This window comes from Phalaenopsis equestris, unplaced genomic scaffold (genome assembly GCF_001263595.1).
Source record: "Phalaenopsis equestris unplaced genomic scaffold, ASM126359v1 Scaffold000002, whole genome shotgun sequence".
Classification (NCBI taxonomy): domain Eukaryota; kingdom Viridiplantae; phylum Streptophyta; class Magnoliopsida; order Asparagales; family Orchidaceae; genus Phalaenopsis; species Phalaenopsis equestris.
The window spans coordinates 32,600,972-32,624,425 of NW_018164444.1; the positions used below are offsets into that span (position 1 = coordinate 32,600,972).

At 39.1% G+C, this 23,454-nt stretch overlaps 2 protein-coding genes across 2 annotated transcripts in view; both read right to left on the reverse strand.

Annotated features, from left to right (window-relative positions):
- Window positions 1–3,560, reverse strand: part of LOC110039518 (putative F-box/LRR-repeat protein 23) — an 18,329-nt gene extending 14,769 nt beyond the window's left edge. Inside the window, 1 exon segment of the mRNA XM_020744620.1 lies at window positions 3,453–3,560. Coding sequence (XP_020600279.1) covers window positions 3,453–3,560 — 108 coding nt within the window.
- Window positions 3,561–7,014: 3,454 nt separating this feature from the next.
- The window catches only part of LOC110027655 (serine/threonine-protein phosphatase 6 regulatory subunit 3), a 64,785-nt gene continuing 48,345 nt past the window's right edge, over window positions 7,015–23,454 (reverse strand). The window contains exons 16-19 of the mRNA XM_020729171.1: window positions 18,820–18,964; window positions 17,630–17,659; window positions 8,241–8,314; window positions 7,015–7,842 (exon numbers count right to left, since the gene is read on the reverse strand). Coding sequence (XP_020584830.1) covers window positions 7,428–7,842; window positions 8,241–8,314; window positions 17,630–17,659; window positions 18,820–18,964 — 664 coding nt within the window. The 3' untranslated portion in view covers window positions 7,015–7,427. The remainder of the gene's footprint in view (window positions 7,843–8,240; window positions 8,315–17,629; window positions 17,660–18,819; window positions 18,965–23,454) is intronic.

Genomic DNA, 23,454 nt, shown 5'->3' on the forward strand with positions numbered 1-23,454 from the left:
ATATATAATTGATGAGTAACAATTTTTTAAAAATTAAATTAATAATACTTAAATTTCGCTCTAACCCTTGACATTCATAGAACATCCTACAGCTATGATCATGATTGTTAAAATGACTATTTGTCCGTGAATAGTTTGCTTTCGGCTTGTCAAGCGAACGAGTCAAATACGAACACATTTTTTTATTTAAAATATAAAAGAGCTGAACACTAACAGTGATATTTTGTAATGAACCGAACACGAGCAAGACATAAGCTGAACCGAAACTTGCTCGTGTTCAACTCGTTTACAACCCTAACTAAATGATAACATTAATTATTGGAAAATTTTAATAATATGGTCTACAATTTTTGTATCTTTACATTAATTATTGGGTGTAAAAGAATTTTAACTTAGTGACACTTGTAATTTGAGCTTGAATTTGGTTAATTAATGTATTTGAATTTGAGCTCTAACTTAAATTCTACAAATTCAAGCCTAATATGAATAGAAAAGAAAATATTAATTTAAATTAGTATTATAATGAAATTATAAATAAAATGAAAATTATGAGATAATTAATAAAAAATAACTTCATATAAAATATAAAATATTATTTTTTAATATTTTTAATAATTTAAAGTCGAGCCCCCCTTCACCTTGATGAGCCTGTAAAAACGGCTCGTTGTTCGCGAACAGTTCGTGTTCGGCTCGTTAAGAAGCTCGTGTTCGGCTTGTTCGCTAAGTTAACGAGCTGAACACGAACAAGACGAACAAATATTTGTTTGTTCATGTTCGTCTCGTTTTGGCTTGAAATACTACTAATCAATTATATATATATCTTTGATGAGCGATCTTTTTTTAAAATGTAGTTGACTACAAGGCTACAAAAATTTATAATCAATTAAAAGTATTAATGAAGAAAATAGAATAAAAATTATTAAATTAGATTCAAATAATGTTTTAAATCTTGCCCAAATCCTTAACATCTGATGGCTATGTGATTAAGTTTGTCAAGATTACTCTTTGTTTGTGAACGACTCATGTTCGACTAGCTAAGTAAACGAGTCAAACACAAACACACTTTTTGAGCTCGAAATATAAACGAGTCGAACACGAGCTAAGCTTGGGCTCGCTCGTGTTTGGCTTGTTTACACCCATACCCTTTGATACTTGCACCCAAAATTTGATATTACACTTATGACTAGCTAGGGGAAAGTGCAAAATAACTCATAAATTACATTTTTGTGTTATGACTCAATTAATATTTGTTTATTCGAATTAAACTCATGTATTGCTCAAAATAAAAAATTATAAAAAATTAATAAATTAAATAATATGATTAGCTACTTAGAGGAAATATTTTAGAGATAGACGAGTAGGAAGCAAGGGTGCATGACAAGTTTTTTGGGGAGGGAGCGCGGCGGAAATATATTTTGCATTTAGCACTCACATAAATACCACCTAGTTCTTATGAATTTATATGTCCACCCAAAAAAAAAATTCAATTCCAATCCAAGCTAAATTTAATATTTTTCTTAAATGCAGCATAAAATTTAAATATATAAATATCTAATATTATTAATTTATTATTTAACATTTTTTACCTAAATCGAGTCGAACATGGATAAACAAAGATTCATTTGTCGTAGAGGCAGTGATTCAAAGGGTGAGCGAATCATGGAGGCAACGACTCGAAAGATGGGTGTGATGCAAAAGTAATGACCCGAAAGGGTCAGCGTTATGTCGAGGCGACAACCCCAAAGCATGGGAGTGTTGTAGAAGCAGTGACCCAAAAAATTGAGTATGATGTGTAGGCAATGCCCGAAATAGTGGGTGTGTAATGAAGACAGTGACCTAAAAGGGTGGGTGTGACGTGGAGGCAGCGCCTGAAGAGTGAGTATGCCGTGAAGGCAGTGACTTGAAGATGGTGTCGTAGAGATGGTGACCTGAAATGGTGGGTGTAACATAGAGGCAGTGACTCAAAGAGTAGGTGTGTCGTAGAGGCAGTGACATGAAGATGGGTGTGTCGTGGATGTAGTGACCCGAAATTGTTGGCGTGTCGTGGAGGCATCGACCTGAAATTTGGTATCATGGAGGCGGTGACCCGAAAGGGTGGGCAAGCCATGGAGAAAGTGGTCAAAAGGATGGAGGTGGTGACCCAAAAGAGTGGGCGCGCCATGGAGGCAGCGATCCGAAGAATAGGTAAGAATAGGGGTGTCGTGGAGGCAGCAACCACACCGGTTCGGCTTGATGTGCAAGCTGCCCCAAAATAGAAAACGTAGATGTCTGGAATGAGTGCATGTGGACAGTAACTCAAGTAAACTCAAACATCTAAGTCGTGATCATGCAGGATGTCATGTAAGAAACACTAATGCGCATGCAAAAAATGTACTATTCAAATTAAGTTGGATGTTTGACCTGCTGGGTCTGGGGTTGTCAACTCAGGGCAACGTAGCCAAAGGGCCGGATCGGGACGGTAGGTCGGACCAAGGTGATCGATCAACCAGATTGAGGTGGGCAGTCAGACCAAAGGGATCGGTCGACCCGATCGGAGCAGCCAATTATACCAAGGTGCCGGTCGACCAAGCCTAGCCATTGGTCAGACCAAAGTGATTTGTCGACCAAGAGGGAGCGGCTAATCAAACCACAAAAAATGTTGACCATCTAGGGCGGCAAGTCAAACCCAAGTGCAATGTGCAAAATATACCATGCAACATACATCACATTAAAACATGTTATACAATGCAATGATCGTGCACAATAACAAATCATGCTCATTCTAACGTACTCACATAAGAACCTAGGGTTTAGCTCTTTTATATGCGACATAGTTGCCTCTGGCTTTGGCAAGGAATGTGGAGAGCTTCATCCTCTGATTTCTCGTAGGAGAAGTCATTTACCGTTTGTATGACAGACTAGCTACCAAGTTTTTTCCATCCTACAAACCCTCCACGATCTTGTAGAATGGGCTAGCTACAAAGCTTTTCCCATTTTTCAAGATCAAACTATTCCAACCCCTCCATGAAAAGCTGGAAGTGCCAAAGTCGTGGGAAATTGGGATTCTAACCCACTAGGATTTTGGTCCAGGGTTTGCAATGGGAAAACTAGTCAGCTTCAAAAACGCTTTGGCTACGCACATGCTTTCTAACATATGGATCCCTCTAGAAAATAATTGACCAATCAATAGGTACATAGTCGTGCTGACATGTGTCAACCAACCAACTTGTCTAGCATGGGTGACCAAAACCCACTGCGACACACCACAAAGTCAGCTAATCAAAAAGCCTATGGTCGGATCCACTGAATCTTTCGGCCAATTGAATCATCCGATAACAGGAGATCGATTGAATTGAATGATACCAGGTGGCCAGTTAGACCTGCCTCGCATGAGCGACCAAACCCACAAACACCTACCAAAATCTATTATTATGACTAGCTAAGAAACCAAAAGACAAAGGGTTTTATGGAACCTCACCAATGTGGCACTTGATGACACGATTCTTCACGTAGGATGAAGCTCTCCCAGTTGTAGGAGAGATGGCGACGTTCTGAGCTTCAGCGAAGTTCTGGCGAAGCATTGGTAGTCCTTCCTTACGATAGGGTGAAGGTCTCCTTTGATGTAGGAGAGATGAAGTCTCGCTCCTTGCTAGCCACTCCTTCTCAAGAAGCTCTCCTCACACACTCAAAGAATGGTGGAGGAAGAAAGATTGCTTTTTTACGAAGGATGTAGAGGAAGAGGAAGAGGAAGAGGAGGGTTGTAAAAAAGAAGCCCTCTCCCTCACTTTTCTCTTTAGTTCTTCACCTCAAGGCCTTCAAGAAGAAACCTTAGCTCTAAGGAAGAAAAAGCTCCAAGGATGAAAAGGAGTTTAGCTCTTCGAGGAGTCAAGAAGTGCTAAAGGTTGTTGATAGAGAAGAGTGAGGTGGAGAATTTAAGTAAAACCAGCCGCCCCATGCAAAATCCCCAAAGTGCCCCTTAATTAAACCAAAAATGCTTAATCAAGGGCACTTTAGACATACAAAAAAGGGTTAATTTTCATAATCCCAAGGAGGCCTCTCCAAGTCCAAGGAGAGCCTGAAAAATTTGGCTCCATGTGGCACGCCGCCAGACAAAAATTTGAAACCTGAGTGTGGTCATGCTAGGCTCGGGCATGGTCAGATTGCTCTACCCGCGGGGACAGCGTGATCACACAAACTTTGTAGTGATATTAAACTAGGCTCATTGTATTGTGCATGGTCATGATGCCTTCAAGCATGGCAACGTTGAAGGTAGCCTTTGCACAACTATTGGGAGGTATGGTGTGGCCACATCATCCCACAGTGTAATTACGTCGTGAGCTCTGTCTTGCGGTGTGCGCACTTTGTCTTTGGGCATGGCTATGTCGAAAGCAACCCCTCAACCCTTATGGGGAGGGGTGCTCGACTTAGGCGTGGTTACGACAGACCCTTATGGGTCATGTTTCGTTCCAAGAGTTTGTTAAACACATTTTACAACACAAAAAGCTCTCCATGACTAAAACAGACCATATAGGCCTCATACTAATCGTTCGGCTTGCCACTAGAATAGAAAATCATTATGGATCAGTAGCAGTCATTATCAGGCACAACAAGGATGGGGTGACCCCAATCTGAAGACGTTGTACACTGGTAACGTCCCGATAGATTCCTTGAGTTGCGAGAGGACACGCGTGAGCACCACATGCTCCCACAACTTCACAGGGGAATCCAGTATTTGTCACATCAAAAATTGATGCAAATAAGGATCCTCTTGAAATTTGAAATTTTGAATTCAAATCGTCGCTATAGGAGTGTTATTATAGTAATACCCCGAGTCTTCTTAAAGTGAAAGTGCGTCTATTCAAATCTCTAGCAAGATTTTAGCCTTTATAAATATTGTTGGAGAGTTGTACCGTCATTCTTCTTTTTAGAATTTGCCTCTTTTTTTTTGGATCATAGCTTACGAGGAAGTTTGTCCCTCGCCGAACCTGCTAAGATAACCCAACGAAATATAGTAAGGGATTGTTTTTCTCACAATTTTGGGGCTGGCTCAGAGTTAAAGCATGTGGTTCTGAGGGAAATGTGTCTATGATAAGTTAATACTTTTCAAGGGGTGAAGGATAACGAGTCACCCAATACTTTTGTAGGAGAGATCTGTTACTATTATGATTAGTTAGGTTTGGCCTTTGCTTTCCTTTAAGCGAAGAATTTTAAGAAATCTTGAACTTCTATGGGTTGTTGATGACACATAATTGTACCGACACGATATCAATGTTAATGACGTGGTCGATGGACCTACAGTGGGCGATGGACCTACAGTGGGCGATGGACCTTTTTAGGGTTTAGATGACATTGAAGACTTATTCATATGGAAAAATAAATTTATTTCTTCAAAAGTGTATTTTCTTGGCCTCAATTTCTTCTTGGTCTAGCTTTATTTTATGCCCACCTACCGTAGTGGTTGAATCGAGCCCACTTGTCGAAGTGGCTGAATCGAGCCCACCTATCGAAGTGGATGATCCAAGCCCCACACCAAATTGGTTGCTCTAGTTCATTTCCATCTTCCTGAAGAGGACAATACAAACTCATCTCTATGAAAATAGTAATTCAAGAAAGTCATCATGACCGACCCGGAAATCTATTCATCTCCCATTTAAGGGTGTCGCTTGACAAGAGGGATTCAGTCCCTTCATCCAAACATCAGAGATGGTCGCCGTACCCATAATATCTGATATTAGCCGACAATGCCTCATAGTTAAGACGTTGGTCAAAGAAAAGTCAACAATAGAGTCCTTGATGTCCTACTTTGATAATTTATATTATTTTATTTCTCATGTCTAAAAGGGCCAACCTGAGGAAAGAGAAGCCTTCTCACGATTTCCCTCCTTTCTTTCCTCGTGTTACCTCTTTCCTGAAAGACTCAAAGTTCATGGTACAAAGACTTTTCGTTCACTTTGGCCGTTCCTTTGAAAGACTTTGTGATATGTGATCTCTTCCCTCTCACTCTCTTCTTATAACATTCTTCCCACATTATTAGGTCTTTGACCAAGCTTTATGTAACGAGACCTTAACAGCCGTTGAGCACATATGCTCCATGATCACAACCATTGTAGTCCAAATACAATTATTATGTTGAACAATTGTATTATAACTCCAATTTGAATAAATAATTTATAGTGAGATTTGTGAATGTGACGTCTAACTTATGTTAATATATAAAACAATAGACAATTTATTTTGTAGATAAAAGGTTATAAATAAAACAAACAATGACAATTCAATATACGGATCATCAATTTTAAATATCATATATTTATTTACCTCATCTTTTAAGGATTATCAACTTCTGAAGATCAAACACTTTTCAGCTTTAATTTCAACGTCTCTAACATGCTCTTAATGACAGCTTTTGGCCAGATAAAGGACAACAATTTGCAAATCAATAATAGCTAGTAAATAACTCCCCATCTTCAAAATAATACCAATAAGAATAAGGAAAATTCACATATATACCACTCACTTCGTTGATTTTACATTTCTGACACCTAAACTTCAATTTTTACAAACATCCCACCTTACCTATAGAAGAAAAAGATACATTTCACTTTTAAAAAGTTAAATATCATATACATACATACACACATTTCTTCTATATTTACATATCTAACATCCAAACTTTCATATTTACATACATAAAACTTAAAATCTATGCCATAACATCAAATATACCACTATCACTAACTTTTCTAAAGTGAAATACACATTTTCATGCATAACAAAGTGTTATAATTGTAACTAGGTCTAAGATACGTAAAATGCAAAATAATTGTGTGGCATGCATGTAAATTTCCCTAACAACAAATAAATATGCCATAAGCACGAAAATTACGAGCAAAAAATGCCCAAAAAAGCTTATATAAGATTTCCCTAAAAAACAAAACCATTATGCAATAAGCCAAATACCATCTCAAGTCTTGCACAGTCAATTTAAGACAAAAAAAACCAACTAAAATATCCAATGAAAAATAATTCAAAAGGTGCCCACCTAAAATCAAAATTTAAATATAATAACCTATAAAAGGCTATTTCTACGAATTTATTACATCCCATCAAAAAGCGAATAAGATTACAACTTTGATTTTACAACCAATATGTTCACCACCACACCACCAAAATGTATAGACTTCTACGACGTTTTCCACAGAGCTTCAGTTAGATCTTTCGTACAGGTTATAAACTATACCAACCCTCCTATGATAAACCTTCGTCATGCCACATTACCTCCATCTTACAAAACTGAACAAAGCTCCCATAAAAATCATCAAGATCATTTATCTTCATTTTCTTCAGGTTCTCGCTCGTGTTCAGAAGTCGTCATTTAACAGAGAGCTTGGGAATTATTCTCACAGTTCTAGAAATATTATGATTAATTTTCTAATGGATTCAAATCATCAACGACTTCCTGATTCTGTCTCAACATCTTTATTTTGATCTTCCACTTCAATGTTTATATTCGGTTCATTCGAATTTGTCCTCATACCATGTAGATTTTCCGATGCCGTTGACTCTCTCCATTCAATCCATTCAGGTGGTTTCATACTTTCACCCGATGGACTCGAGCTTTCATGATTCTTCTCCGTTAATGAGCCGTTACTGAAGCGTGTTGTTACAACATCCTGAAACTCGACGTTCGAAGTCAAGGTTTTTGGTGATGTTGGCATGTCAGCAAGCTCTTCACCCTCACCGACAACTACCTCATCAGTGTTGTCCGGATTCCGTGATGGCGATGTGGGGGAATCAGAAGAACGATCGTTTACAACTTGGACATCTTGGAAAGCAAAATAGTTCGAGTTTGTGAAAAGAGAGCTGCGGAGAGAGTGCAATCCATGAGGTCTAATAGAAATAAGGGACGTTTTCATGCATAACAAGCAATTCTCATGTATTTACATATCTAAAATTTAAACTTTCTACACTTATATAATCCAAACCTTTCATATCAAATAAAAAATATCACTATTTTAAATTAAAAGAGAAATACACATTTTCATGCATAGGTGAAATGTTGTGTATATATAAATTGAAATTTAGATGTTAGTTACGTAAATATATAAAAATTAAGAGTTATGTATGTAAATCATCTTAGAAATAATGAACGCAGATCATGCACGAATCAAATCAAAACCATTTGGTAAGAATTGTATATAAAAATTTGATAAAACGGGGTTTTATAAAACAAGTAGATTAGGAGGCAAGTTAATGGTTACCTATCCGGATCATCATCACCCAAACGCAGGGATGAAATTACAGCTTCAGCGCATTCATCATCAAAGTAAAAATCCTGTAGAATATATTAGTTTGATAAGTGAGTCCCGAAAAATGAAACAATTTATAAACAATATTGCAAAGTGCACTAAAACAGGTGAATGTCACCATTGAAACAATACAAAATAATGAAAATAATATGATTATAATTGAGTTGACAACCAAAGTAACCGAGTTTACTCGTCAATCACTTTATCAGATTTTAATTTATAACAGAGTATTTTACCGGGTCATTTATCGACAATATACAAGATTCCAGGGATATTTGATTAAAAATATAGCTCTGGATAGTCAGACAAGCGTTTTTGTTAGATAGGTCTCAAAGCCTATCTTGTTATAAATTTTGTTTGATTTTTAATGCAATGCGGTCATCTCAAACCAAATTCAACTGCTCTGAGACCCATCATAAACAAGATTTCGCCATAATATTAACACTCAAAAGTTTTTTTCCCAATACTCTGTGGAAGGAAAAACAACTTGAAGCAAATAAAAGTTGAAAATTCAGAGTGAAAATTCAAAGCATACATATGACATAGTTTTTTTTTTTTTTTTTTTTGCCCAAAGGCTAATATATTAAATAAAAATAAGGGTACACATAAATTTTGTGGAAGGTCCCAAACATGACACCCAACCCACACAAAACCACCAAATCAAAATCAAATCAAATGGTGAGAAAATACAACAAAATACATAAGAGATCTAAATAAAAAACTAAAAAGTGCCAAAATCTAAAAAATACAACAAAATACATAAGAGATCTAAATAAAAAACTAAAAAGTGCCAAAATTAGAGTATCAGGTAGCTGGAGAGCGACCCGATTTTGCCTTACCTCTGCCTCTAGTTAGTAGCTGGAGAGCGACCCGATTTTGCCTTGCCTCTGGCTCTAGTTCTAGAGAAGGAGCCAACTAATAAATTAGTCAGATGAGTGTCATTGTCAGTGATAACCATGTATCATCCAATAGATTCCCTAGCTCGAGTCGTCCTCCGTTCTTTTTCTTCCTCCTCGTATAGATCTGTCATTCCTCATCTGAAAATTGGCTCGCCTGATCAGCAGAATGGTCTGAAGTGTGCAAGATATGTGTAGGTTGTTGAGCATTAGAAGCGACTACTGCAACTACTTGTTGTACCAGCTGATCTTCTATTGGGTTGAAGGAGCACTCTCGTGTGTTTTGACGTGTAAGTGAGTCTTGTTCTTCAATAACAGTAAGTGGTATCAACACATTTGTATCTGAAGTGGTATCAACACATTTGGATCTGTACTTGTAGCAATGTGTTTTCTTCATCTGGAACTGCGATGTTGGAAAGAGGATGCGATTGGACCTTCTCAGCAAAGGTGGTAGGTGGCTGATCTTTAGCGACATTCGGTCTTAGATGAGAATGCAAGTGATAACAAATAGTAGAACTGTGACAAAACATACTACAATGAGAGCAATAAAGAGGATGTGATTATATCTCAATCTTTTGCCAATACCCGTTGTGAATAGTGTTGTTGCAATACCCGTTGTGAATAGTGTTAATTCATATCTCATCCGGAGCTGGTTGAGTGATATCTCTCTCAACTAACACAGAAGCCACAGAGGGTTTGGTGACAACATGCGTAGGGCTATCCACCTTGAGAGGCTTACCGTAAGCAGTTGCTAAAGAGTAAAGGATTTCCATGTGGAACAGATGTAATTTTAACCCTGGAAACTTTATCCAAACTGGAATGATAGGAGTTTCCACTTTTGGATCAAAACCGACAGTCCACTTCAGAATTTTCATAAAACAATTGTCGAACTTGATAATTTTTTTAGAGAAAATGTGAGTGTAATCGGCATCGTGAGATAACTGAATAAGTATATGTCGACCATCTAGCAGACCAATGTTCCAACTGCCCAATAGTTTTATAGCATCAAATTCTTTCCTAATGATCTCCAGTTTTGGAAGACCATAAAGGAATTTCCTCAGTAGAGCAAAACGCTAAGAGAACGCTAGAGTACCAGTTTCAACCTCAGTGAGAATAAGTGCAGGCATCCCACTTTTTTTTCCAAGCTTTTTAATAAAAGTGTGATCACTGCCACCTTCAATAGCCTCGTGATACGATTGTGGAACATTACAGAACTTACCGATAGCAAAAGCAGACTCTGAACCTGGAGGAGGGGCACGAGCAGGAATATGCAAGTCGTCGGCAAGGGCATTTGCATAGAAACGGAGCGTCGAGTCCATCTCCCTCACAAGATAAGCGAGGAAGCTGTTATAATCTAATACTCCCCTTCAAGCTAAAGCATAGATGTCAATCATGTTCAATTTGGACTTAAAGTCGTCGAAGAACGGACGTGGCAGATTCTTGGTGAGGATGCCCACTAGTTAACCCCTGAAGGGGGGGCTTTATGTGTCGTGAGGTCACCGAGGAGAAAATTGGGGAGGTGGTCAGATCACTTGCCAATAATTGGGTACCTGGCTATGATGGAGTTCCTGCCTCCTTTCTAAAGAATTTTTGGCCGTGGGTTAAAAAAAGTGGTGTGCAATCCATATTTCAATACTTCACCTCTGAGCGTACGGACAGTAGTTGCAAGGATACATTAATTGTTCTTATTCCAAAGGTTGTGAATGCGGATAAGCCTTCTAAATACCGCCCTATCAGCTTGTGTCAAACCATCTACAAGGTTGCAGCCTAAGTTCTGATGAATCTTAATAAAGGGGTTCTCCCCTCCATTTCAGAAGAACAAGGTGCATTTGTTCCCACCAGGTCCATCTCTACACATTGTTTGCTTGCTAACGAATTTATTTGCAGGTTCCAGCATTCCACTTCACAGGTTGGCTTTATGCTTCTTAAGGTTGATATGGAACAGGCCTATTATGACCGCCTGAGTTGGCAAACACTCTTGAGGTAATGCAGGCATTTGGCTTGCCTGAAAGGTTTACTGGTTGGGTTCTTGAATGTATCTGCGACCCAAAATTTGCCATCCTTATTAATGGTGATCGTGCCCCGTGGATCCATGCGGAATGTGCGTTTAGGCAAGAATGCCCGTTATCACCGTATCTCTTCATTCTCTGTTCTGAGCTCTTGTCGAGAGCGATTCACCGATGTGACACTCGATTTGGTCTTTCCTTTGCTCCGGGAGGTACTAATATTTTCCACCTCCTATTTGCTGATGATATCTTGATTGTTGTGGAGCTGATGATATCATGATTGTTGCGAAGGCCACTCCTAAGACTGCGAAGGCTATAAAGGATATATTGGATCAACACCGCTGTTGGAGGGAACAACGGGTTAATGAAGCCAAGTCTTCTATACTTTTTAGTAAAAAAAGCTGCAATTTGGAAGAAAAACCGTGTGGCTAGAATTCTGGGCTATAACAAAGTTACTGAGTTTGAATATTTAGGGATTAAGCTTGCTATAAGGAAGCTTGTAAAATCTGATTTCTACAAACTCATAGCTAATGCTGTTAGTAAAATCCAAGCACGGGTGAATAGACACCACCTCTCATTAGCTAGTAAAATCACTTTGGTGAACTTCTCGTGCTCCCTATGTCAATGTTTATCATATCTCACTCCGAACCTCCTAAAGCTGCATCGCATTATTTGGAAGTTTTATGCAGAAGATTCTTGTGGGACAAGGGCCCACGGGACCGTGAACTTCACTATATCAGTTGGGAGGAGCTCTGTAAGCCCACTTCTGACGGTGGTAGGGCTTGCATGCTGCGGCTCAGTGGATGGGCCCTTGCAGGCTAGAATTGCTTGGGACTTTATTAATCAACCACCACACGGCCTGGTTTTCAAATGTATAAGAGAGAAATATGGAGTTGATCCGCGGAGCTGTTCGCGGTCAAGAACTGACTTATTAGCCTGGAAAATAATAACCGATGGTGCCGCCAGCCTTCTTAACATAATTCAGTGGGACATTGGTGATGGTAGCTGTGGCTGCTATGGAGCCAAATAAGAGCCAAAAATTTTTGGTAAGTAAAAACATCCTCCCCCAAAATGTGATAGCCGAGAGGAAAAATTGTCACCTCCTTAGCTTTGCTTGCTCTATATATTTCAATCCAATGTCTTGAAACGGTTTTAGAACAATGTCTTTTTAACTACTATCTATCTCATAAATGGAGTTTCCTATAAAATTCACAAGTTTCAAACCCTCTAGCCGTTTTGATGTTATGTTTCCCTGTCAATCAGGTTTTCTCCACATTAGATCCCAAGTGTGCACTGCATTTGTTCGGAACACTGATCCTACTCGAAGCAGACTTGATTTTAGATCCATAAGGAACTCTGCAACTAAAAAGGGCATTAGTGCCTTGATCCCTATTTCTCTTGTTCGACCTCTACTGAGCGGGAGCTTGAGTATTGTCCCTTATCCTACTCCTATGGATGGTCCTCCCACTGTTCTAAGCATTTGGGAGTCCCATGTTCCGTTGAGTGCACCTCCTCACACTATCCATGTCTACACTCGGCGCACCCATCCTAATGCACCTACTCTACAGCCTGCAACCTCCTTGCAACACTTTGATTCCACCCCGGGCGACATCCTTAGTACGATCCCTCCTTCGAATGAGGTGAGTTCTCTAAGGTACGCAATTAGACATGCTCTCTCTATTCTATGGCAAAATATATGTTTTCACAGTTTATCGCCGACCTACAGAGCATATGTTTCTGCCCTGACGGACAATCAGTTATTTGTTACTATTGAGGTTGCTCTTGCTGATCCAACCCGAAAAACGATAGTAATGGAGGAGATGAATGCTCTTCAGCGAAGTCATGTGTTGGACGTCGTGGACCATTCTCAGGGTGAGAAAGCTATAGGGTGTCGATGGATTTTTAGCACCAAGTTCAACTCTAACAGATCCTTTGAACACAACAAGACAATAGTGATTGTCAAAGGATACTCTCAGACATACGGAGTTGACTATGAAGAGTCATTTGTTCCAGTGGCTAAGTTAAACACTATTCGGGTCATGTTGTCACTTGCGGTGAATATGGATTGGTCGTTATTCCAACTAGATGTCAAGAATGCATTCTTGAATGGAGAGTCGACAGAAGAGGTGTGCATGCCTCTCCCTCTGGGTTTTGATTCTACTACCTCTAGAGGACAAGTGTGCAGGCTATGGAAGTTCCTCTAGGGCTCAAATAGTTCCCAAGGGTCTGGTTCAATAAATTCACAAAGGTGGTCGTGGACCATAGTTTTATTCAGGCTCAATTGGATCCCACTTTCTTCTTCTGGCATTCTTCCAGTAGCCAGTGAACTATTCTTATAAACGTTAGCCACTGAGCAAGAATTCACTCAAAATAGAGTTGAAAACTCACAACCATTGTCGGTTCAAAGAACTTGAATAAGAATTTTGAATTGAGTTAAGATAAAGATGTAGAAGTTTTGAAAGATCACAATGACTTCTGATTTGTTTTTTAAAATGTAGACCCACCTCATTCGAGTGTGGTCATCAATTAAATCAAGAATCACCATTTATTAGTGTAACTGGAATGAGAAAGAAATGAGCGAAACTTGTTTAAGTATGAGGTGGGTAATGAACCCGGTGATGTTTGGCTAACAGACACATCTCACAAATGAAGCGAACGAAATTTTTATTAGAAAATATCAAATGATACAGAATTTTCAAATATGAAAAATTATGATGACCTAAACGACAATACAACAACAAAATGGAACATTTTATGATTTGAGAAAGGCTACAACTTTTGAGTGCCATGTCTTCACTCTTCGTGTTCTCCTCTTGAAAGTAGTAGAATCCAACTATTCTCTTAGCAGTTTCAATCATATTTCCCGAATGACGATCGAAAAAAACGCAACCATCAGATGAGAAATTAGCAACGCAATCGATATCACTTGTCAACTTGCTGACGGATAATAAAGTACATTGCAATCAGGAAACATATAAAACAGATTGTCGTTAGTACAATCTACCATTTATGAGCAATGAAGCTACAAGATCCATCGACAATTCTGATGATATTTTTTCTAGAGCAAGGGTAGAGAGTCGAGAAAGTTTGCAAGTAGTTAGTCATGGGATTCGTGTGACGCGGGGGTTTTCCTCCAAAAGTCAAACCAGTTTGGCTCGAACCGGTTCAGCTGAGAGGGAAAGTCAAATCAGTTTGGCTCGAACCGGTTCAGCTGAGAGGGAGCTGAACCGGTCCCCTCCCTCTCTCTTTTTATTGGGCAGGAATTTTCTCGCCTTCCTATTTTCATATCCTGCCCCTCCCATGTTTATTTATATGTGTTTTTAGGTCTTAGGATTTCAGTTTTATGTTATTTCTGATTTCAAATTTGTGAGCACAGCCTCCAACATCTTATTTTCTCTTTGAGGGTTGTATCTGATGGTTAGAGTCGTGTTTCAGTTATATTCCTGTCCCCGGTGGTGATTATCTTCTCCGACTTTCTTCCAACCCTTTCCCTATCGTTCCCCCTGTTGCAGCCCTCTCCCATGACCACCCCTGCTGCAGCCCTCTCCCGTGACCTGCTCTCCACAGCCATCCCCCGCTACGCCTTTCCTTCCTAAACTGCAAGCCTGCCCCAGCCGCCTGCTAGTTGGGCAGCAACTCCCCATCAATTCCACTGCAATAACTCCCCCATGCGCACTCCATCCAGGGCCCATCTTACCTGCCGAAACTCTCCCAGTTTTCCCGTGTATCGGGTCGCTGTTCCACTCCCCTTCCCTCCCACCAGCAGCCGCTCCTCCCGTGACAGCCCCAGCCCCTCCATTCCTCCCGTAACAGCACACCACCCAAACCCTTCCCGTTACAACCCCTCCCTTCCCATAACTCCTACCTCAGTCCACTACTCCCCCCATCTAACAGCCCAACAGCAGCCTTCACCCTTTCCTTCCCCGCTACCGTGACCTGCTCCCTGCAGCCATCCCACGCTACCCCTTTCCTTCCTAACCTGCAAGCCTGTCCAAGCCCCCTGTTAGCTGGACCGGAACTCCCCATCAATTCCACTACCGTAAATCCCGCAGGCGCACTCCATCCAAGGCCCATCATACCTGCCGTAACTCTCCCAGCTTTCCCCTGTATCGAGCCACTAACCTGCCGCAGGTCCACTTCCCTTCCCACCAGCAGCCCCTCCTCCCGTGACAGCACACCACCAAAACCCTTCCCGTGACAACCCCTGCCTTCCCATAACTCCTACCACAGTCCACCACTCCCCCATCTAACAGCCCAACAGCAGCCTTAACCCTTTCCTTCCCCACTACAGTCCAACACCAGAAGCCCAACAGCAGCCTTCGCCCTTTCCTTTCCCCCATTCCAGTCCAACCCTATGCAGCCAACCGCAGCGCTCCCTTTTTTCTTCCCCGCTGCAGTCTGAACGTACAGCCCCTCCTAACCTTCTTGCTGCAATCTCCCTCCACCCCACATACAACCGCAATGCCGCCAACCCGATCCACGCCCTAGCTTTGTGTTTGTACCTGTGTTTTCTTATTACTAGTATCATTTTTTTGTAATTCCTTGAAATTCAACAATAATATTTTTGTTTCCATCATGGTTTGGGTTTCCTCCGGTATCACCATGGCACCTGAATGAATAATCCACGCACTAGAGGAGAAATAAAATGTGAGAGCCATAGAAAGTACCTTGTTGGACGTGGGAGGTCGATTGACCCGCAAAAAATTGATTTGCTCCAAGAAGCTTGATCAATTGTTCCATATGATGTTTTAGGGATTTAGAAAATTTTGGAATGTTTCGGGTAGAAGTTAGTCGAGCCCCGTCTGGTTCGACTGTAGCCATCAGTCTATTGTTAACAAACAATTTAGCCGAAGGTTTGTATGCCGGCTTACCGTAAAGTTTCCAACACTTATCCCAAGTGTAGATGAGTTTGTGACAGCAATTACAAGTGGGGTGACCAGTCAGAGGTGGCATGGACGATGGTTGAGCACCATGTGAGATCAAGGTAGACGATTCAGCTGAAGGAGTAGAACTCTCAAGCATGACAAGTATCTTGATTTGTTCCTGACGAATCTCTGTGAAAGCAACACAAGTGGAAGGAAGGGAATCCTAACAAAAAATATGGCCCCGAACTTCGTCAAAGTCTTTGTTAGAATCTCAAGTGTAGTCGTAGTACAAGTCGCATTTCATCCATAATGCAACAAGGTCATTATAGTGTTGAATCACAGTTCTTGATCCATGTTCTTCTCCCGGTTCTTCTTAGATACCTCATAGAGTTGACCGTATATTCCTACATTCGAGTGGGTATCACGGATAACCGTCCAAAGAGCACTAGCAGAAGAGAGGAACATGTAAGAACGACCAATTGACATCTCCATGGAGTTGATCAACAATGACATAACCATTGAGTTCTCCACTTCCTAAGCTCAATATGTCGGGCAGATCTTTGGAGACTCACAAATCATACATGTGAGGTGACCAAACTTCCCAAGTCTTTTGATGAACAAAGAGACCACTGGGGCCATTAGAGGAAGCTACTGTCATTCAACGTATGATTTGTGATCAAGAAATTCATGTTTGCTTCAAGTCCATTGATATGCACGGTAGCGGGTGTTGGAGGCGATCCTCCAGTGGAGTCAAAAACACCTTCTGAAGGTGATTCATTGAACAATCAACCATAATTCCAACTGAGTCAAAAGATATGTTGTCGTGGTTCTGAGTCATCGATGAATTTTTGTAGAATCACGCAAACAGATACAACAACAAGAATTATAGGTAGCAGAACAATTGCAGGAATCCTTCCTACAGAACAATGACAACAGGAGCATAGGAAGCCGGCGGGCAAGCTGGGGCAGACCGACGGTGACACGCTAGGGCAAAGGAGCTCGGCTGCAAGAATTTGCAGGGAGGCTAGCAGTTGTACTGCACCACGGGATTCTGCAGACAGGAGGAATCCTGCAGTTTGCAGGAACCGGCAGGGGAGGCCGATGGCTAGGAGGAGGCAGTTGCTAGAACCGACAGAGGAGGCCAAGGGCTGCTGGATCTACGGTTAGGTTATGTGCTCATTTTTATTAAAAGGATGGGTACTTAAACACATTTATAATAGGATAATAAAAGAAAGAAATAAAACTAGAATAAGACAACTAGGAAAGAAAATAAAACAGAATAAAACAAAAAAGGAAGTTCATAATCAGGAAATAAGAGCAAATAATAAGTAATAACGACTTAGGGATAGCCATTATAATATAATAATAGACATATCTAATACATTAATTTTATATTTAGCTATAAAACACTCTAATCTCTAGATCATATTAAAAATACCCTAGCATCAACTTACGTAAAGTGAAATACACATTTTAATTCAAAGGTTGTGATGTGATATAAAGTATAAACACCAGGATATTATATAAATATAAATAAAGATTGAGGGAAAAAAACACCACAGGTAGGCACGTACCTCTTTTTCACGCTCAAGGGATCCCTGAGCCTGCATGCATTACCAAAAAAAATGAAAAAAATGAAATAAAAAAAAAACAAAATTAATCAACAGTACATGTAGACCTACATAGTTAAAAACAATTTGCAATTTAGAAACAAGGGAAGTCGGGGAAAAAAAAAATCAAATAAGATGGTTATATAAGCATTCCAAAGATTAGTGCTTGGCCAATAATCAAAACAGTAAAGCAGTTTGGTCCACACTTATATCATATCACAACAGAGGGGATTTCACATTTCAACAAATACATCATGTCATTTTAAGCATTAAAAAAAAAAAAAAAACTGCCCTAACACATTCCAACCAAAAACTAATAAAGCAACAGACAGCAGCTGCTGCTCGAAAGAGCTTAGGTACAAAAAAGATTCAAAGCTCCAAGAAAACAGGGCTGGCAAAAACATGGGCATCAAATTAAGAAAATTTTCTGGCCAATAAGGCTACCGTGAACCAAAATTAATGGGCTTTGAATTCAAGCAAACAAAATTACTATTCAAAATTATACAGAAAAATGTCAAAATAGCCACTCGACATTTTGCAGGGGTCAGTTTAATCCCAAACACTCTTAATATAAGCTTAAATAAAGAACTATTTCAGCCCCAATTTAAAGAAACTGGAGACTAATTTGGAACTTCTATAGACTTAAGACTAAAATAACCCCCTGTAAACAATCAGGGGACAAGTTTAGCACTACATATTAAATCAGCGGTAGAGTGGAGCATGGGCATATTTACAGTTCATGAGAATTAACAGAATGAGCAGAAAAACCAAAAGTTCTTTTCGCTGCTTGGAGATTTAAGTTCCAAACCCAGTTTCTAAGTGTCTTAACAAACTCTTGCAAATTAAGGTTGCATATAATAAGTAAAAAATCTATGACAGATTAATATATAATGGCTATAAAAAATAACATAGACGTCAAATTTGTAAAATAACTGGCTACCTACTAATAATTATCTGAAATTAAAGTACAACAGAAAGAATACAATCCACACCAAGAAAACTACATTGCAGAATTTGGATATTGTAGTTCATAAAAAACAAAAAAAATAAAAAAAATCTATGTTTATAACAACTAAAAGAATAAAGCAATTAGAAAAACCCAAACATTGCCACTTCAAAAGAAGAGTAGCCAAACCACAACAAATAAAGCATACCTCTTCAATGTCATTATTGTTATATATACTGTACCGAAATGCCTGGTTCAAGTTACTAGCCAATGCTGCCACGTCATAGTCAACTCTATCTCTAAAGTCTTCATCATCACTATCCCTTATTCGATCGTGCAATGAACTTGGACGCCTTTCAAAAAAGCATGACAAATTGAATTTATTATCAAATGATGGGCATTAAAAAAAAACAGCTGATCCGATAAATAGAGGAAATCTATGACATGATAGCCTCATTAACACCACATTTCAAAGTAGTGATTGCCTTGTTAGTAACGCAGCACGTGTTAGCAATCAAGATGACGAGCACCCAAATAAATTCAAAAACTTCAAGAATATCATAAGCAAACTAATACATATACATACATATATATATATATATATATCTGTGTCTCTCTATATACACACACACATATACAATATGTATATGTATATACATAAGCATATACATTTGGATATATATATATATATATATATATGCTCCTTTCTTCTTCTTTTTTTTAAATTAGAAAAATATGATTAGATATTTTAAAATTTTCAAAAAACTAAATAAGCAACTTAATTATGAAATTTTCCAAAACAAAAAAACTTAAAATCAAATAAAAAACTAAACTCATAAAACCTGATCTCCCTCAAGATATTCCAACCCATAAATCTATTATATTCTAATACGTTTCAAATTTTATATAAAATGGTTAAAATATCAAAATAATCACTAAAATTATAAAAATAAATAAAAATTGTGTAATATAAAATAAATCTTGATGCCCTGGATATTTCAGTTGACCAATTTTAACCACAATATTGTGTTGGCCTATGTATATATATTATACAAGAGGAGTCAATTAAACATGATGAGAAGAATGAATGATAAATCCATCATCATGCAGATTAAGGTCAAAATAATTCATTCATGCCCAAAATCACATGAAATATTGCCCATTTATGAAACAAAATTCACTGATGTGTTCAGAGCGCTAAACTACTTAGAAAAATCGCTCGACAAATATGAAGGTATACAAAGTTGAGCCAGATTCCTATAAGTGTTGTCGAGGCTGCCCAAGCAACCTCCGTTCATAAAATAAATCATGTCATTGCATTCAAAATATCAAATTATCCAAAAGGAAATTTTCCATGACAAATTTTATTGATTCTGGAGAAATGACAGATTACGAATGCAACATGCATGAAATAGGCCCAAATTCATAGATCGTCATCAAAAGTGCTTGAACAACATCCGTTCATGAAATTGATTATGTCAGCATGTTAGGAGAATCCAATTTGCCTAAGAAATGACATTTTGTAATCAATTGGATCAGACATAATTGAAATGACAACCTAAAGATGCACGTCGCGTGAATTAAGACAATAATTTCGACGATCGCCAAAATTGCTCAAACAATGTCTGACCACAAAACGAACTACATAAGCATATCAGGGATGTTGAAATTGCCTGGAAAGGATATGCATATTATATGTGATTTAGAATGCGATTCGGCAACACTTAAATCGAGGCACATGAAATTAGAGAAATCTCATATTGCTCAAATAACCTTCGTTTGTGAAGCAAATTGCACAAGCACATTTGGAACTCGAGAATTAAAAACATGCAAATTGACATGCAAAATTTAAGAATTTAAGTATATTAAAAAAAAATTTAAATAAAGCTATATATATATTAAAACAGCCCTGTCCTTGCAGCCGCCTCCAGTGGCCCATACCTCTCCCATGTTTCATCGTCCTCTCCAATCAAAATCATGTAAAGCCTTGAGATTCCTCAGTCAGCAGAAAAAAATTAAAAAAAGAAAATGATAAACAAAATCTAATCTCACCTATTTCTTATAAACTTATTGTGTGTCTCCTTCTATGATACCGGAGGAAGCCCAAACAACAATAGAAATAATAATATTATTGTTGATTTTCAAAGATTATAACAGGACTCCTCAAAATAGGAAAAAAATAACAATAAAACAACAACACAAACTCCAAGAAGGGCTGCAGAAAGATAAAATGTCTCTTTCGGGTCGAGCTACAGCAGGAGCACCACCCGAACCCTTCGAAATGTTCACTTTCTCGGACCACTTACAGCCTGAGCACCTTCTCGCAATCGGATACAGGCCCCAGAGGTGAAGAATGTCTCAAAGACAGCACTCAGAATTCTGCACTCATCCAAATCTCATTTCCTAAGCAAAAACAACCCCTATATATAAGAAGGATTAGGACTTATATTAGAAAATTTTTCAGTTTGGAAATAGAAAAAAATAATAATAATATAATCGAAAGGATTTATAATAGGGGATTTCATGATAAGTAAAGAAATAGAGAATGCAGACATAAAATAGATAGGAAATAAAAAAGGAGACTCATAGAAAATGAAAAGAAGAGATAGGGAAATGAAAAAAGAAAGGGGAGGAAATTTGGACCGCGGCACTGTAGCTGCTACAGTTCCACAACACGAAAAAATCTCCCGCATCAATCTCCCGGGGTTGGGAAGCTTCGACCTCATTCGTCAAAGCTTTAGGGTAGAAAAATTCTAGTGGGGGTGATTTGGGCAAGGGCAGGTCTAGGAAACCCTAAAATAGGACTAAGTTTTGGCTGACTACGATATCAAATGATGGATTTAACTGAAACCATGATGTAAGACACGAATTTATTAATAACTTAAAAATACGGTTACAATAATGACTCGAAAGAAAAACATCACATAAATCAGAACATAAAACAAAGCATTCAAACAAAGACTCAAGAAACAAAACGCAACAATCTCGACGAGGAAGTTCGAAGAGATGAGGTTGTAGCAGGCGGCAAAAGCCGAGGAGGGGAGACACTAATGGCAGCCGAAGCCGAGGAGCGGAGGCAGTGTACTGAACAAGGAGAGTGCAGTGGGAGGCGCTGGGGGTGGCCTAAGGTGGGTCGCGGCCTACGGGTAAGGAGGCGGCTGCAGACTGGACTCCAGAGAGAGGGTTGTAGGATGGCAGTGCGCTGGAATAGGAGGGAGGCAGGGAAGCTACCGGTTGGACTGCTAGAAGAGTTGGAATGTCGGCAAGGCTGCAGCAAAGCAAGAGACTGCAGGCGGGATGTTGGTCTAGGAGGACAGCAGGTTGTGATGACTTGTCCGAAGACTGCAGGGAGGTTGGTGGTTGGACTGCTGGAAGCGTTGGAACGTTTGCAAGCTGCAGAATAGTCGAAAGTAGTCGAAACGGCGAAGATAAACACCACCTCGGACGGGGGTTTCAGCTGGAGCACTTTCCTCGTCGTTAGATACAACCCTCAAGAGGAAAACACTCGGATAAAACTGAATTCAGATTTCAAAATCAACACCCTTGATCCTAGATGCATAAACTTCTATTTATAAAAGACTTGACCCAACTTAGAAAACAATTAAATTAAGAAAGGAGAATAAAAATAAAATCAGGATCTCAGATTTAAGAAAAATTAAATCAGATTTTAGAGTTTTAGGAATGGTTTTAAATTAGAAGGAATAAAATCAGATCTTTAATTTAGAAAGTTTTTGGAATTAGTAAAGGTCTAGGAAGGGAGGACAGGCAAGGGAGGAAAAAAAAAGGCAAGAAGAAGATTGGAGAAAAGGAAGAAGGGGCGATGGGGCTCTCTCTAAGAGGGGCCCTGTGTCAGTCTCCCAGGGTTGGTAGAGCTTCGACCTCAACTGTCGAAGCTTTTGGATCCTCAAACTAAGGAGTGAGATCTACAACATTGAATGTGGCAGAAATCTTGTGTGTTGTCGTTGAGTTATCGCATAATTCTGAATGGTCCGTCTGCTCTAGGTTTCAGTTTTCCGAAAGCTCCTACGGAGAATCGTTACATTTTCAACGAATACAGAAGAAGTTGCCCTCTTTGAATGTCATCGTTCCTTGATTTATTTGCTTATGTTTGATATTTTCTATTTTGTCTGGCAATCTCTTTGCCAACCTCTTCATGTATTTGTTGGATTTCGTGAACCCGTTATGTAGCATCTTGGCTGAGTTCCAACGTTGGTAGGAGTGGAACCAGATCAAGTTGTGTGAGTGGATTATGGTCGTAAACAAGCTCAAATGGACTGTGTCCCGTTATCCAACTTGTGGATGTGTGTCGGTCAACTTTTTCGATTGATTAGATTTATTTGAAAAATATGATATATGAAAATAATTTTTGAGATTTAATTTAAATATAAAAGATATATAGTTTGGGTTTTGAAAGTAGTGTTTTAGTTTTTGACAAATGAGACCAAATGGATCTCATTCGTCCAATAGTTTGCATAATCGTGTCTGATACCGCGAATACTACACCCTCCCGAAAGATAAATGTAGACCTCGGCGATAGACCCAATCCAGCAAACTAAGAGATTTGTGACATCCGTTTAGTCTGCGAACCTTTTATATATGACCGACAAGTTCCCCTATTTAATACAAAGATTAAATAGGGTTTATTTTATCTGGGTTCCAAGTTCCCTATAGAGGCAAGCCCCTATAGTTAATTACATCCCAAATGACGGGAATCATTTGAAAAAACTCTCGATAATGATCAATGGTTCTAGTCTTCAAGAATTCAAGGTTCAGGTTTTCAAGGTAGGACGTAGAAGGGCAAATGGGAGTGGCTCAAACATGAACAGTTATTTCAGGAGTCCAA